The sequence below is a fragment of the Misgurnus anguillicaudatus genome, chromosome 4, assembly GCF_027580225.2.
Source record: "Misgurnus anguillicaudatus chromosome 4, ASM2758022v2, whole genome shotgun sequence".
Taxonomy (NCBI): Eukaryota; Metazoa; Chordata; class Actinopteri; order Cypriniformes; family Cobitidae; genus Misgurnus; species Misgurnus anguillicaudatus.
The window spans coordinates 19,962,205-19,979,468 of record NC_073340.2 but is presented as its reverse complement, the minus strand read 5'-3'; the positions used below and the strand labels follow the sequence as shown (position 1 = coordinate 19,979,468).

The 17,264-nt window shown below is 37.8% G+C and overlaps 1 protein-coding gene across 2 annotated transcripts in view; it reads left to right on the top strand.

Moving 5' to 3' along the window:
• Nucleotides 1-8,224: 8,224 nt before the first annotated feature.
• mkxa (mohawk homeobox a) overlaps nucleotides 8,225-17,264 on the top strand; it is a 37,624-nt gene continuing 28,584 nt past the window's right edge. The window contains exons 1-4 of one of the 2 annotated variants that reach the window (XM_055176397.2): nucleotides 8,225-8,521; nucleotides 9,374-9,648; nucleotides 11,581-11,740; nucleotides 13,108-13,261. In XM_055176397.2, the coding sequence (XP_055032372.1) occupies nucleotides 9,473-9,648; nucleotides 11,581-11,740; nucleotides 13,108-13,261 (490 nt within the window). In that variant the 5' untranslated portion in view covers nucleotides 8,225-8,521; nucleotides 9,374-9,472. The remainder of the gene's footprint in view (nucleotides 8,522-9,373; nucleotides 9,649-11,580; nucleotides 11,741-13,107; nucleotides 13,262-17,264) is intronic. The other variant, XM_055176398.2, reaches the window with a different exon arrangement.

Here is a 17,264-nt window from a genome sequence, read left to right as displayed (position 1 = left end):
CTGGCTTAACAATAAATAAACAGTGAAATGTCTGCGCAAATACCACAGTGTCTGGGTCGGCTTACAGACCTGTCCCTTATAAAGAGCTCAACAATTTTAATAAAGACTGAATTGGGACTGACAGGCTGTGCTTATGGTAACAAACTCTTTAAAGTACACGGAGATTATTTTTTAAGGGGACAGAACGCTTGTAGTACACATGCACACAGGTATATTAACATATTATGAGTTAACCCTGTCATGTAATAAAACATGTCAACATTTTCCATATTTATTGTAAAACCGAATTGTTATGTTCTTTCCTGTCTAATTTTGTAATGTATAGTTTGACCGAATGCTCTCGGCACATAGTATACAACCTCACGGCAAGTCGTGTTATAATCACAAAATATTTGATCAGTTTGTTCATGTTCATGAGTCAGGACATGATTTTCTGTTTTTTTTCCTGCAATGAACACGAATGTGTTTTTCGTGTCACTCAGCACAAATTTCTATTAAAAAAATGCCTTTTTTTGTGTCATTTTCTTTATTATCATTTTTTCCCATTGTTTTTAAAATAGGAAAAACAATGGGAAAACAATACATAAAATGACACTGGAAAAAAGTCGTGCCACGGACATGAAAACTATTTGTAGAAATTTGGGCTGAATGACACGAAAAAAACGGAAAATCATGTCCTGAACATGAATAAATTAAACAAATATTTTGTGACTATAACACGACTTGCGGTGAGATAGGGTAGTATACATTTATCAAATACTTTCACTTCAAATCCACTTACTCCCAGCCTCAGGCCATACAAAAATATACCAGTTTATTGGCAGAATCCATTTAACGGCACGTTGATTTTTCAGCAACGTCCTGCAAGGGCACAAAACAATCGTGGATCACATTCAAACTTGGTTCCCTTGAGTACTTGGACCTGAATACAACCCGAATGTGGCCGCCATATGGATCACAGCGGCCCCTAATGTGTGGTTCAGTTTCTTAAATTAATCTTAGATTTTGACTTTCATTATTTGCAGTAGTGATTTTGCACACGTTCACTATGTCTTGTCCAGAAGTGGATTTATTTTTAGAAGTGGAGATTTTTTGACAAAATGTTTGCATGCACTTAGAGGGTTTTGCAGCGAAAGACAGTCGAATTAGTTAAATACCAATGAAATTACTTTTTATTGTCATTAAAGTGAAATGATTAAACCTCAGAACCTGATAAAAATGCTCAATTACAAAAAAGCATGTCAGACACACTAATGCTGCGTTTACACCAGCCGCGGTAGAGGCGGCAAAAACGCGCTATTCGCGCGTAGTTGGACACTTCAACATTTGAGTGTACTCTCTTAATTCGCGCGTGATATTCTCGTCATTCGAGACATTAACGCGGACATTCGCGTCATGGGAGGGGCTTCTGCGACTCTGCTGAGACTCTGCTTGCTTCCTGTAATCACGTCACTACTACAGCAAGGTCCTGATTGGTTAACATGGCGCGGAAATGTGCCGAAGTTCAGATTTTTCAACTCGCCTGTATCCCGCGGCACGCGCCATGCCTAATCGCCGCAGGATGCCTAATCGCGTTTTTTGCCTCTACCGCGGCTGGTGTAAACCCAGCATAAGGGGGCGGGCACACCAAAGCTTTAGAGCCCGCGGCCGGCGTATGTTTTCAATTGTTTTCAATGGAAGCGCAGCATTTTTCAAAACAGTCGGCGCTCTGCGGTTTTTCCGCACTCAGCACTTAGCAAAAGAGATTTAAATTTGGGTGAAAAGCTCCGCTCGTCAATGTCAGTTCTCACACGGCCGTCCAAGGACGAATCCTGCCTGTTTTTTCACCTGAGAGCCAGCTTTCTTCAACTGAGCACTTTGGTAGCTGTGATACTTGAGCTGTGAGCCGGTTGGTTGCTGTGATGCTTGTCCCGCCCCTCCTCCACTGTGATTGAACGGCCGTGTGAGAACTGACATTGACGAGCGGAGCTTTTTACCTAAAGTTGAATCTCTTTCAACTCTCGATGAGCGCAAAAAAAACGCTGAGTGCCGGCTTTCAGCACGGAAAAAATCCGCCAGCTGCTGGCTTTTTGGAAAAAAGCCACGCTTCCATTGGAAACAATTGAAAACATGCGACGGCCACGGGCATAAAAGTTTTGATGTGCACGCCCCCTAAGAGCGTTTTGCATCCGAACTCCTTAATTGTCCATTTTTATTTCATGCATACTTTAAGGACTAGATCCAACTGTATACAATTAATGAGTTAAAAGCATGATACCAACCAAATGCATCAGTGCAAACATATATAAGATCTGAAGCAGCCTATACAGGCTTCTTTCTTGGATTTAAACCTACTTGGGAGGCTTGTGGCTTTGGACCAAGAATGATATTATCCTTGACTTTTCATCAGGATGTGTTCATCAAGTTCTCAGCACCCAACATGGGTGAGAGAAAGAAGGGGGGAGTGAGGTTTAAAGCAGAGAGACCGAGACTAAAAAAGACAGACAGAGGGAGTACAGCAGCAGGCCAACTGCTGATGATTATCTGTTTTTTGCTGCTTAATATCTGTAATAAGAGCTTTTCGCTTTGGATTTTTACACCGCAGGAAAAGGAGGTGGTAAGCGATCAGACCCGATATATCAAACAACCACCAAAGTGCTGCCAATATGGGTTTTGAAATACTTTATGTACTGCTATATTATATCTGTAAATCACGTAATGAAACCATGTCTAAATGTGCTAAATGTATCTTTAATGTTATATTGGAGTTCCTTTGTTCTCCTCAAATCTAAAATAAACCCTGCCCTTTCAACATGCACACAATTCTCTTAATATGAGGTCACGAAGCGTCCAACCTCGATACGCCAACCACACGCATAAGCACCCACTTCAAAAAAGGAACCGCATTACCTCTCAAAACACTGCAACCTGAAAAGATAACACCATGCCAAAACACAGAGCCAGGCGACCCAGTAGATTACTAAACAAAACACAACACGCATACTTCACAGGCATTGATGTATTTTAGGAAGCCGTCTTTAAAAGAAAAAGAGAAAAAATTAACCAGCAGCTTGACACAATTCGTTTTTTTTTAGGTTGAAAGACACAAATGCCATTTAGATTAGACACAGTGATTGTTTTAATATATGTGTGGAAATACTCTGATTTGTACATTTAAAAAACATTAAAAAGATTCTGTAACTGTTCAACAGTCATATATTTTCCACGAAACGCCAGATGATTTTAACAAATCTTGTCTGTGGCTTTTTTAAGTGGCCCTAACAGCAAAGCTTTCAGTCACTGCTTAACTTCCTATTTAAGGCTTGTGGCCAGTGTGAAAATGTCAGTTAAATGGGGACTATATAATAATGACACCCGGAAAGCCATCAGAACAGGCAGTCAATGGGATTTAAGATTTTAATGAGTAGACAAGTTGACAAGTAGGTAATTTCAGGAAATGAGAACCCTTAGTGTGTGTGTGTGTGTATGTGTGTGTGTGTGTGTGTGTGTGTGTGTGTGCGTGCGTGCGTGCGTGCGTGCGTGTGTGTAAGAGTGCAGCCTGTGGGGCGGCACAAGGATTACCTGTTAAATTTAGCCCTGATCCGTCTTTCTGATCATTGTGTTATGTTAGAATGGTGAGTCAGATCTTTTTGGACATTAAAGGAACCGTATGAAGGATGGTGATCAAAAATGGTACTGCAATTACTTTCAAATTACTGTAGAGTAGTGTATCCCATTCCCTTCCGCCCTGACTTGAGGTTGCCAGATAGTATAGGCTGCAGGATCCAACAGGAACGTACTGGTTGCGACAAGAAGCTTCCAATGGAAAGTGACGAGTCCTTCAAATTACGTTTTTTTTTTTCTTTTAAACCTTTTTAGCCCGACAAGTCTTTGTTTACAAACTATTAAATTTACAATGTATCACATTGATGAAGAAGGGTATTAAACTTGTCATGCCATATCATTACAAAGTGCTCTTTCATGGAAAAAAAATCTCTAGCAAAATTAATAATAAATTTAATGCAACGAGGTCATATCTGAATTGTTCATACATAAAATTACATCATACCTTTATTTTGAAACAGCACGTCCATAATAACTCCAGACTCGACCTCTCCATGCCAAACGTTCACAATATAACATCCACTTGCAGTTTTTGTCCACAAACATATAACATATTATTATGTATTATATTATGAATACATTCATATATTGATATTCCATCGGATTTTGTATAAAAATATCCTCAATCCATACTGTTTTTCAATAATTGTGCACGCAGGTCGATTCTACTATGAAGAAGGCATAACGTCACGCGAGGGCAATCTTCATGCCAAGCGTTCACAATATAACATCCATTTGCAGTTTGTGTCCACAAACGTACTACATATGAGAAATATTGATATTCCATCAGACTTTGTATAAAATCATTCTCAATCCATATTGTTTTTTAATAATTGTGCACGCAGTGCAATGCTACTATGGAGAAGGCATAACGTTCAATACTCAAATTCTTCCCCTTGTTCAAAGGCATCTCCTATACTTTGTCACGACGCATTTCGGATTCATAACATTAAACATTTTTATCAACACGTTCGTAGCTGCAGCAGTGGTAACTAGAGGAGAGTTGGCAACCTGTATGCCGAAATACTACTAACTTCGTGATTGGTAGATAGAAGGAGGGTGGCGCATCAGACCAAAACATGACAACATAAAAATCAGCCTCAACTCCACTTTTTAAATGACAATATCCTGGTCGGACCACTGTTGTCAGTGATATAAGTATTTGAAATGAACATGATTTCTTAATGTCTAGTGACTTATCAGGGCCATTTTATGATTAATTGATATAAATTTCTTACTGTACATACTGTTCCTTAACACAAGGTCACATGCTAAACCATCCAGTCATGTGGTATTTACCATTTAGTTAAATAAAACATCTGGTTTGTCATCAAATCTTTGTCTGTCCTCTGCGGAGTTTGGGTTATTTCACATAAACACTTAATTGTTGTTTTATGCAGATGTTGTTGTGGTAATTTGTTGCATTAAAAAACAGAAGTTTAATGCTTTAGCCGAAAAGGAAAAGTAGTAGAGTATATGAGAAACACTTGGGGTTTAGTTTAAAAAAATCTGTTTCCAAATCATTCTGCTTCTATATTTTACTGTCAAAGCCTAATTACAATACACACTCGCACACTCTTCCTTACAAGAGAAATAACTCAATCTTAGTGACAGCATAAGCTCAACTTTAGAATAGACTTGCATTTATCCAAAAAACACATGAGCTGCTGAATCCTTCACGACTTTGTGATAATTTCCATTGTTAAAAGTGTGGTACAAATAAAGCTGAACTAAATAAAATGATGCTTAAATAAGACACAGAGTTTAACACCCAAAACACCAGACTGGTGAAGTGCATTTAAAGGTCATTACCACTGAGGTTCACAGTGCACATTATCTCTCCCTCCGACCACACCTTAAAGCAGTGGGATCCAATGGCATAAACCACAGGGTGATATGATAACCTGGAGGACGGAGGTAAACAAGAATAAACCTTCATGGTTACCATCGAGATACAGTACCACTGTGTGAACCATGATATACAGGGGACTGTAAAGGACATGATTTCTCTGGTCGTTAGTGGTCGTGCAACACTTTCTTTTTCTCTCCGTGAATTAAATTCACGAGGGGTGTGAGTCACCCGGCTGATGTCCGGGCGAGTTTCTTAATTAAATAGGTAAAAATAGACCCAAATAAAAGCAACGCGCCAATTATATGAGGCGTAAGGAGCGCACATGTGCCTCTGAGCTTAGTCACTTCACCTCCAAACACTACCCTGAATAAACCCGAAAGACACAGTCAATGGCATTCAATGTGATGTGTAAGTAGTGTAATTTAAGAAAATGAGAGGGTACCAGAATCGATGCTCGCGAGGGAGCTCACGCAAACAGCGTTTCCTCAGCACGCTACATCTCCAGATAAAGCGTCGCACATATGGCGTTGATGTAATTAATTTGTTTATATATCGGTTTATAGAGGTTCTTAAAGTAAACTGGAATAGAAAGTAATTGTAGACCTCGGTAACGCTGTTTGGAAAAGAATTTGGTTGTTCAATGAAGTGATTCCGCTCTCAAATGTTAAGACGATAAAATGAGGTCTCTAGGGATTATCTGTTCTAGAAAAGTCAGCGTTTTTGGTGAACGAGAAGAACTCAGAATTCCGTTAAGTCAAAGTTATTACAGGGAGCAAAACCACCTGTGCGATTTTGTGATGCTGCAACCCTGTATAGTCACATAATTTCGTGATTGTTTTCCGTGACAGTGACACGTTTTTCCGCCTCTTTGCGTGAACATGTCACGTATTTCTGAGAACGTTGCACTGTCACGTATTTGATACTCAACTGTTTTGTCCTATTTTCTTATCATTGTCGCTTTGGTTAGGGTTAGATTTACATAAAATGACATCCTTACCTAAACAAACTCTAACCCTAATGCCAGGCGACAATAAATAATAAAAAAGGTATAAACCAATACTTAAAGTGACTTCCTAACGCAAACACCAAATTTAACCCTAAACTGAAGCGTCAATGGTTTGAAAATAGGACAAAACAGTTGAGTAACAAATACGTGACAGTGACGTTCACAGAAATACGGAGATAGGTCCAACTGCAGACGCGCAGAAACATACTGAGACTGACAGCCCCAGCCTGACAGTCTGAGGCCGGAAGTGGCGGAGTTGTAATCTCAGACCGGAGATGGACGGAGAATTATTAAAATGCCCACTTCCGGCCTCAGATTGTCAGGCTGGGGCTGTCAGTCTCAGTATGTTTCTGCGCTTCTGCAGTTGGTTAGTATTGGAGTGTCACGGAAAACACTCACGAAATTTTGTGACGTACGTAATTGCGTGACGGTGAGCTGGATAAAATCACGATTAAAATACGTTTTTGGTTTCCAAATTAGCTGTATTAAAATAATTATTTTGTTTTATTACTACATTTGATTCTGATTGGTCAGTCATGAGTTTCCAGACGTCTCAGGTAAAACGGTGGTCATCCGGGCACTGCGACTGGCCTGCATGTTTAATGCTCCGCAGATTTGAATTAGTTACAAATGAGCTAATATTTAAATTTTGTCAGACTCTTAATGGATTCTGCCAACAAACCAGTATTTCTGAATGCCCTGAGGCCGAGATTAAGTGGATTTGAAGCGAAAGTATTAAATGAACGCATAACCCCTCGTTCAGACAGCCAGCGATGTTACGCCCCATTCAGACAGCCAACGACAAGCAGTAGCAGAGCGACGCGATCTCATTCATTTCAGTGGAAACCTGTTTCTAAATCTGCTTGTCATAAACAAATGAATACCATCCACGCCAGTAGGCCTAACTGACGAGAGAAGGATGACGTGAACTCCACTGCTTTGTTCTCATTAATAGTCGCTCCCGAAAGTCGCTCGACATTTGCATAAAGTTAAACTTTTCTTAACTTTCTCGCGTCGCTGGACACACCCATACGGTCGCCAACGGTCCCTTTCACTCGTGTCGCCGGAAGTCGCCAGGTTTCCATTGAAATGAATGAGATTGCGTCGCTCTCCTACTGCTTGTCGTTGGCTGTCTGAATGGGGCGTAACCAGTGGTGTAGTGGTCTCAGTCTGGAGAAGTGGGTATACTCTTAATTTATGCCCCCAGTAGAAGTGGGTATACTTTTAATGTATGCCCCCAGTAGAAGTGGGTATACCCCATGCCATCAAATAAAGAGGTGGGTATACTCCGTATACCTGCGTATACCCTGCACTACACCACTGGGCGTAACACTTGCAGCTTTCAGTCAACATCATCTCATTTTTGACTCTGGTGGCGTTTAGCAGCTTTTTCATTTGATCTGCTCAATTCTTGTCCAATTATTTAAGTAGTTTCACTGGGTCACTATCTGGGTTTATTTAGCAATAACAACCTGCTGGATTTAAATTGGCACATTTAAGTTAAGTATAGATCAGCATCAGGAATAGGCATCAAGCCTAAATGTGTTTATTTATTCACTACAACTGTATATTACATTTCTATTCAACAAACGATCTCAATTTTTATCCTTAAATGTGTCCGAGGGGGAAATTGTAACTGTTTTCCACATTAGATTCAAGTCAAGCTGCTTCTGATAAACTGCGTCCAGTCACACCAGCTCTGTCTGATATTAGTAACTTTATACAACTATCGTGCAGTAGGGTGATGGAAGCGATCCAGACTTGAATCCGCACAAGGGAATACACTGTTGCACTGCCTGTCTCCCGGTAGCCTCCCCCTGCCGGGCCGCGGAACCGGCATAAAACAATCACGTTATGTTCGCCGTCTGAGCGGCTTAGCTGGGAAACACGAGACGAGTCGTTTATTCAGGTTCCCGGGTGCGCGTGAATAAAGCGTTGAGGCGAGAGCGGCTCGTGCGGTTTGCGCATAGGATCTTAGAGCAGGGAACATGTGAGAGGGGAATGGGAAACTGGAAACTGGATTACACTTCACAGAAAGACGCAGAAGGGGAGCTTTTAAGGTACAGTCAGTTACCCTATATTTTACTGTTATGACTATTACGTGTTTTCACGTAATGTAATCGTGTTGTGTCACGTTCAATTAACTATGTTGCACTTGGTCAGTGAGTGATAGTTCAATGTGGGAAAGAAATGACTTTTAAAGTTGAATATATATTAGATTTGTTGGTTTATTTCTCATTACTGTGGCATGTTTCAAAGGTGCAACATAGGTCTGTCTATTTAATAACGTTGTTTATCTTTATATTTAATTTAATAGGATTTAATTTATTTTTAAAAGAATAAATACTCTACATTTCAACTGTAGGCTAATGTGTAGAAAAAGAAATGAGACCTAGTTGATAAAATGAGTAGAAATAAGCGAATAAACATGTTTGTAGTAAAATATAGACCTATGTTTTACATAAAACATTGTTTTAGTAAAATTCTCAAGTATAAATTATGTTTGCTCATGTCTGTCTTTAAGCACTTATGCAATTATGTGTCATTAACTTATTATAAAACCTTTTTGAGTCAAAAAACGTGCCATTCTGATTTCTCATTATTCTGGGGTTATTCAGGTTTGCACGACCACAAATAAGCTGTAGGCTATTTTACTTCAAAGATGTTAGTTCAAGACGCTTCCCTCAGTCAGTCAGTATACTCAGACATGTTTCAGACTCACGCGCTCCCTGAGTTTTCAGTCTCTGCTTTGTTTTGGTGCGCGCAGTCACGAAGTCTGACAGTTACTTTTGGACGCATTTTACAATATATTATAAACTATAGAGTAGCCTAAAATTATGGTTTCCACGAGTATGTTTGGGATATCTCAAGCGTGACGGTCAACAAAATTTCAGCTTGTTCTGTTTTCACAGGATTTTGACAAGAGCGCAAGGGCTCCACTGAGTAGGACATCTGTTGTGGCCGAGGCGCGTTCAGCGGACACAGGGAAAAGAAGGACTTATAAACCAAAGATGAACACAATTGTGTTTAATAAGTTAAGCAGCCAGGTTTTATTCGAGGAGAAGGCGAGTGAAGTTGAGAGAAGCAGTAGAAATTATTTAGAAGTGATCGATGGACAGCATCCGGACCTGCTCACCAGCAGCCAAGTCATCAAAGACACTTCAGCTAACCGACACAGGAGATCTGGGTATGTCTGAAACTTTTGTCCTTCGTTAGAAAAAAACTGTTTAATTTTACTTTAGATTAGTGATGGGATGCTGATGATTCCTTTGTAGGTTACATCATTTATTTTGCATGATTGAATAATTGTTATCGTTAAATAAATAGCTTAACAAAGACAGAATGCGCATACTCTAATGCTGATAGCCTATACGCACTAATTAAACTTTGTGATATGTATTAAACAATATTAATGTATTTCCTAACAATGTGACAGCACAAACGACATTTAACATAAAGTTGACAATTTAATGACCAACGATTGTAATCGAATTGTTCAACACATTTTTGTTTCATTACAGCTTATTTGTCTTTAGAAATTACGTGCTTTGAATTTACAATCCTTCGCTCTTTTTCTGATATACGATGCTTTGTGGTTTTAAAAAATGAGAATTGCAGGAAATTAACACAATTCAATTAAGTCGCTGTCGATGGTGCTGAATTATCACATGGTTAAGTTTCGGGCACACGTCAGGTCATTCGTGTTCGGCAGCGAATTTTAAAACACGTCCAGGTCTGTTTCTAATAAATAAACATTTCCTACTGTATGTGTGGTCCAGTCAATCATTTTTTTTGTGTAGTGGAAAAAAACGTGTCTCATCCATCCCTTATTTGCCTTCCGTGCATATCCGAACCCAGAGCCTTCAATGCGCACCGCACCAAGCTGTTTACAGACAGTGGTGCTTTATATAATTAGGACGTTCAGTTACACACTAAAAGCGATGTCTTGTGAACTGCTAGAATTAAACCCCATGCAAACATCCTCCTCTGCGGGCGAGTTTGGCGCGCGCGTTTGCGCGTGTAAGGGGAGTCAGTAGGATAACACTACAGCAGAGCCGGGTCTCCTCCAGGGGAATATCACTGCTAATGAAAATTGTTCATTTACATACAGAGGTGTGTGTCGCCGATATCAAGAACAGGGAGGAATAAAACCTTTAGGCTGTTAATACAGATCTGGGTTACAAGGAAAATATTTGCTGAACATGAACCACGGACGGGAGAAAAATATGTTAAATGTGCAGTCAGGTTTCGGGAAGAATGCAAGGTGATATAACAGCGCCATACTGACATCTACAGGTTTAAATATCCAGCTTCTGTATGTGTATATGGTCTGTATGTTTGAGTAAAACTTAATTTTACCATTTTGGGGATTTAGTTGTCAGCGTCTTCATATACTTGAGTCACTCTCTGTAGGAGTATGCAAAAATGTTTTTGTGTAAATGTTGGATTAATCTGTGAAATTCATTTTTTATTTTCTGATTAATAAATTATTAAGGAAACAAAGGGGAAGTCAGAGTCCCTCAGTGGGAGAATTAATGTAACATTTGACTGAAATTAATTGTAATATTTGACCCAAATTTGACTAAAGGAAACTGTAAAATACTGTAAGCTTATTGCAATTACAAAAAACACACAAATTACTACATAACTACTAACTATGAAATATGTTTTTATTTCAGCTCCATGATGAATGATGATTTACTTACTAAACAACATTTAACTTGCAAATGGGACACATAAATAAAAATACATGTTAAACTTAGGCCCTTGCTACCGGCCAATTCAAACAGATAAAGTAGTAGAGAAATAATAATAATAATAATACATAATTATTATTAAAGTATAAATATAAATAATATATCAATAATTAATAATACTTAATACAACTTTTTATTTTTAATAGTTTTTACTAAAGTCATTTTCTGACATTATTTGGCAATGAAAGAGCAAGCATAAGAAGCTCCCACAATGAATTCAAATATAAGACCTCTGTAAAATATGTAATAAATGATTCCAGTATAATGTTGAATTGTATCTGTTATAAAGGAGCAGTTCTCCACACGACTGCCTGTTCTTAAGTGACTCTAAAAACTGAATGACCCACATTGTTTCTCCACAGGTCTCGTCAGAACCCAGGAAAAGTACGACATAAACGGCAAGCTCTGCAGGACATGGCCCGGCCTTTGAAACAGTGGCTGTACAAGCACCGGGACAATCCGTACCCCACAAAAACAGAGAAAATCCTTCTCGCACTTGGCTCACAAATGACACTTGTGCAGGTGATCCAATTTATTTTCCACAACCTCTCCATAAGCTTCTTACCTACATTACAGTAGTAGCTTTGCTAACCCCAAACAAAATCAGGATTGCTGAAGGTGCAGGTGTTTAGTAACAAAGCAAATGCCAAAAAATTCATAACACTCGGTTGGTGATACATTTATTGTTTGGCAATAACATATTTTTAAATTCCTTGTGTTCAACTCTTTGTGTATCTTCCTGTCTTTGTATAAGTATCAGTTTCTGTGTACATATCTGTCACAGGCCCCGTTTTTGTGTACAAAGGCATAAACATGTTTTCAAATTTTGTTAAGAATGGCCCCAGTCTGAAGATGCTATTCTGGATGACCTTAAAAACATAATCTGGTTTTAATAGTCATGAAAGGGAGCCATTTATTTACAAAATGCTAAGCAGGCTGCAATGCGATACAGAAAAGTCACTCAAAAACACAAACTATACACGGTTCTTAATTACTAACATCTACACGTTGATATTATTATGCTTTATCTCAAAACCTTAGTATCAAAGATAAAACCTTTGTCATTGTTAGTGTATTTTTTCTAAAAATCTAGACAGCACATGCAGATAATAACCAATATGTTAGAGTATTTCAATATTTCATCGGATTATGTGTGTTTCAATTGAACGCCATCCAACGGAAAATGGTTTTGCTTTTTGAGAACTTTTAATATCTTTTATATGAAGCAGACATCAAAAAAATGCATGACTTTAAGCGAGTGCCACAGAACAACGCCTGTCACAGGTTGCTTGGAGTCTGTCAGGCATAAAGGTTTTTCTTCTATAACATCAAATGGTCTCTGTTAAATGGAGAAGGCTGAATATTGTTTTTATTGCGAAAAGACAGACATTGTGCAGAGGAAAAAGAAAATTATTAGGTGTTAGTTGCAAAAGCCAGAATAAGCTACCAAGCCATTACCATCTCGGTTGGAAAAACATTAATGCAATGTTTCATTCACAATGTTCCCAACTGAGATATCTGTGTGTGGTAAACATAAGCCTACTGTTGTTTTTTTCTGGTTTCATAGTGTACCGATAAATGTCTCCACAGCATCTGGGTCATTTAATCCATGCACAAGTGTTTGTATGTGTGGGCTTGTTTTTCTCTTCATATCAGGCATTCTTAGAAATAACAGGATTTAGATAAAACAGGAGTATAACATGTATATCATCAAGGCCAGCGTTGTCATTTGTGAAACAATTGCAAGCTACAATGAATTTTTTTTATGGTTTTACAAGCTTTTTTGTAACTGTCCTCTGTACTATCTTCTCTCAGTATTCATGCTTGCTTTGGCATTTATTTGTCACATTTTCCTCACTGTCATTCCAACACTCTTCTTCTTTTTTTAGGTGTCAAACTGGTTTGCAAATGCTCGACGGCGACTGAAAAATACAGTCAGGCAGCCAGATTTGAGTTGGGCTCTAAGGATCAAACTCTATAACAAATACGTCCAAGGCAATGCGGAAAGATTGAGCGTCAGCAGCGACGAGTCTTGCTCTGAAGGTAAGACACACACACACTTGTTTAACAAAAATTCAGACACACTAAAATTCATGGAGATGTAAATCAAGACTGGGGGTGGAGAAAATGTAAACATTTAAAGGTGAAGTGTTTAATTTCGCAGTCACAAAATGAAAAGCTAAATAATTGGTCCAAAAAATGTATGCTATACAGTAGTTTGCCATGTCGGCCTTGTTTGGAAGCAATTTTCACAAAAAAGTATGCACTTCCCCATGAAATACCCATTTATCAATAATTTGAACACTGTGAAGCACATACTCCTCAAGGTCTATTGTGGTTATGACCCCAAATGAAACACACACTCAAGCAGGTGCATAAACAAGCACACATGTAGCACATACATCACAATTACAATAAACACTGTCACTGTATGAGTATACACACACTGTGCAAGTAAAACATCTCATTTAACAAGCACATTTTACTTATGTCCATAATATTATTAAGCATGCAGCTGAGACAAACCAGACAAGGTGCATCAACACGGATGTTTTATTACAAAGCAGCGAGTGCAACACTAAACATTTTTATAAAACTGTATAGCACCAGAGTCGTAAATCTGGATGGGATGTGTTGAATATAATGCTTATGTGCTCATCCTTCCCTGTGTTTAAGTTAACCAGACAGACGGGCAGACTCACAGACAGTCGTCCATGCTGTGATTAACACACCACAATGAGGGGTCAGGACTCCACCGCACACATACACACACTAACATGCACTTACATGCACAAACACATGAAACATTTTAGCGAACTATCTAAAGCTGTTTCTCTCTGCATTCATTCTCTTTGACATTTGTTACAACTACAGGCACTCTGACAATCTCTCAGCATTAACACGCATCCATACACATTCGTAAGAGCTTATCATTTAGTGACCTCAAAACATGAACACAAAACACAGACAGGTTTGTATTACTATTAGGAGGCCGTCTCATTAACTTCCGCTGATTTTTTACCAGGCTAATGATATTTTAACCCCTTCCCCTCACACAAACCAACTCACATTAATACATTTACATTACATTTATGCATTTGGCAGATACGTTCATCCAAAGGGAATGACAGTGCATTTAATCTGTACATTTTATCAGTACAATCTAAAAAATGCTGGGTTATTTTCAACCCAGCGTTAGGTCAAAAAGGGACAAGTAGGGGTGTCACGATTATGAAATTTGGCTGACGGTTAATTGCCTAATCAATTGTGACGGTTATGACAATTCATTCCCTGTTTTAGGACTTTGGCGATTATGATGATTAATTATCTGTTTTATTGCTTTGACATTTAATTCTTATACATTTTTTGTTTGTTCATGAAATAATTTTTACAAACTGTTGTGATTATTTAAATTAAATTATGTCTGTAGTGGCTGCAAAAAAATGCAGTTCCCTAAATTTTAAATTGCTGTTTTGGAAATGTATGTTTTACCTGGCAGTTCGTACTGCTTATCAAAGTTTTGCAGCATTTGTGTAAATTGCGTTGTAACTGTCAGTTAAGGAGCATCATCTGCTACTGTCTCGTTTATACAGGCTCTGCAGCTCCCCCTTGTGTTTTTTGAAGAGATGTGCAATCATTGTGGTGATCTGAAATCATCGCGATAAAGTCAAACAATTGCAATGAGATGATTATTTAATCATTGTGACAGCCCTAGGGACAAGACCAGCAGCTGGGTTGAAATTAACCCAGAAATTAACCCAGAAAATGTTTATATTTGACCCAACAATGAGTTTAAACAACCCAGCATTTTGGGTTTAAACAACCTCGCATTTTAGGTTTTAGATTGTATGTGTATTCACTAGGTATCATACCTACAACCTTTTGTGTTGGTAACGCAGTGCTCGACCAGTTGAGATATCACTTAATTTCTAACCGACATAATTCGATTTAAAGTAAAAAAAATAATTGGGTCAATTTATAAAAAAAAACACTTAAAATAAAACACAGTCAGTGTTTTAAAATAAAGATAAAACAAAGTTTCACAATAATTGTGTGAATGTTAAATATGAAGTATATAAAGGAAACACACAAACATACACACATCATGTATTTAGTGTCTTCGATTAGATGTCTTGGTAGATGACACCCTTATTGCTCTGGTTAGGAATAACCAGTCTGTACCTCTCACATGTCTCATTCTACAAATAACATCTCTAAATCTGTACACTGACTTAGGGAAACATAACCTTTGACCTTAGATTCCCTAACCTTGTAACCAACTCTATTATTTCCATAGAAACATTTTTTAAGGAAAAGTATTTACATGTTAGTACTGTACTATTGAGTCTAAAAACATATTTTGTTTTAATTCACGGTGCAGTATATTAATACGGTAACATTTTACAATAAGGTTCATTAGTTAACTACATTAGTTAAACATGAACTAATAATGAACTGCATTTATACAGCATTTATTAATCTTTGTTAATGTTAATTTCAACAATTACTAATACTTTATTAAAATCTTGTTAACGTTAGTTAATGCACTGAACTAACATAAACAAACAATTAAAAGCTTTATTTCTATTAACCAACATTAACAAAGATGAATTAATCCTGTAACAAATGTATTGCTCATGGTTTGTTCATGTTAGTTAATACATCATCTGATGTTAACTAATAAACCTTATTGTAAAGTGTTACCATTAATACTTCTTAGCCATAAATGGGTGAATTTAAAGCTGTCAAGAGCGTACCTGTATTTGTGTCTTTTTTTGTACCCCCCAAATCAAGACCTAAACATTTAATGAACTATAACAATATTTTTTAATTAAAATTAAGCACGATTTTACTGCAGTGTAAAAATGTACATAACAGTATTTGTTGTAAAACCTTTAAATGTACGTGTACATTTGTTAGATTCACCAAAACATAATGAGCTTGTAACATACGACCTAGCATGTCATAAAAGCCATTTCCTACTGTGTATATCAAATTAAGTAGCTATACAGTATTCCAATCACATAAAACAAGTATTTTCTCACAGTTGTTTAGAGAGAATATGTATTTTGTTGTGCAGACGTTTCATCAGGTCTGTCATTCATGTGTCTGGTCTCAGTAATTATGTGCTACACAGAAGATCTGAGCTTCAGACACACTCTTCACAGGTTTCAGTCAAGATAGAGCATTACTGTGAAGTCCCAGCTCACTTAAGAGGCATTCACTCGGACAATCCTGACCTCGTATCCTAGGAAATGTTGTGTTTGTGTGAACAGCAGTGTGTTTGCTCGTGTTTCCTACATTATTGGATGGTCGTCAGGGTAATATACCAAAAGGGTGCACTTAAAAACTTTAACAAAATTAGTTTACTTTTTGCTTATGAAGTGGACATTGTTATGAGACATTGGACGCAAGGTCTATAATCAGATATATTCAATGACATTTGACATGTATTTATTAAACGTGATTGACCAAGTGATGTACAAAGTGCGCTAAAGGAAATGTGTTCTCAACTATTTTCAAATAAAGCAACTAGCAACTTACAAACAACAAACAAACATACTGGCTAATAATCAAGGACATCTGGATTGAATGAACTACATTCAAAAAAGCTGGGTTATTTCAACTGAGGTTTGGGTCATGGACATTTAGGTTAATGTATCCAAAGTTTTGGGTTTGTCCATATTCAACACTGTATCACGAAATTATGTACCTATAGTCACGTAAATTCCGTGTCTTTTCCGTGACACGTTTTCCCGCCTTTTTGCGTGAACATGTCACGTTTTTCTGTTAATGTGTCACGTATTGTAACTGTTTTGTCCTATTTTCAAACCATTGACGCTTCGGTTTAGGGTTAGATTTGGTGTTTGCGTTAGGCAGTCACTTTAAGTATTGGTTTATACGTTTTTTTAATGATTTATTTTGTATATTTTATGATTTTTAAACCATTGTCGCCTGGCATTAGGGTTAGAGTTGGGTTTGGGTAAGGATGTCATTTTATGTAAATCTAACCAGAAACCGAAGCGACAATGGTAAGAAAATAGGA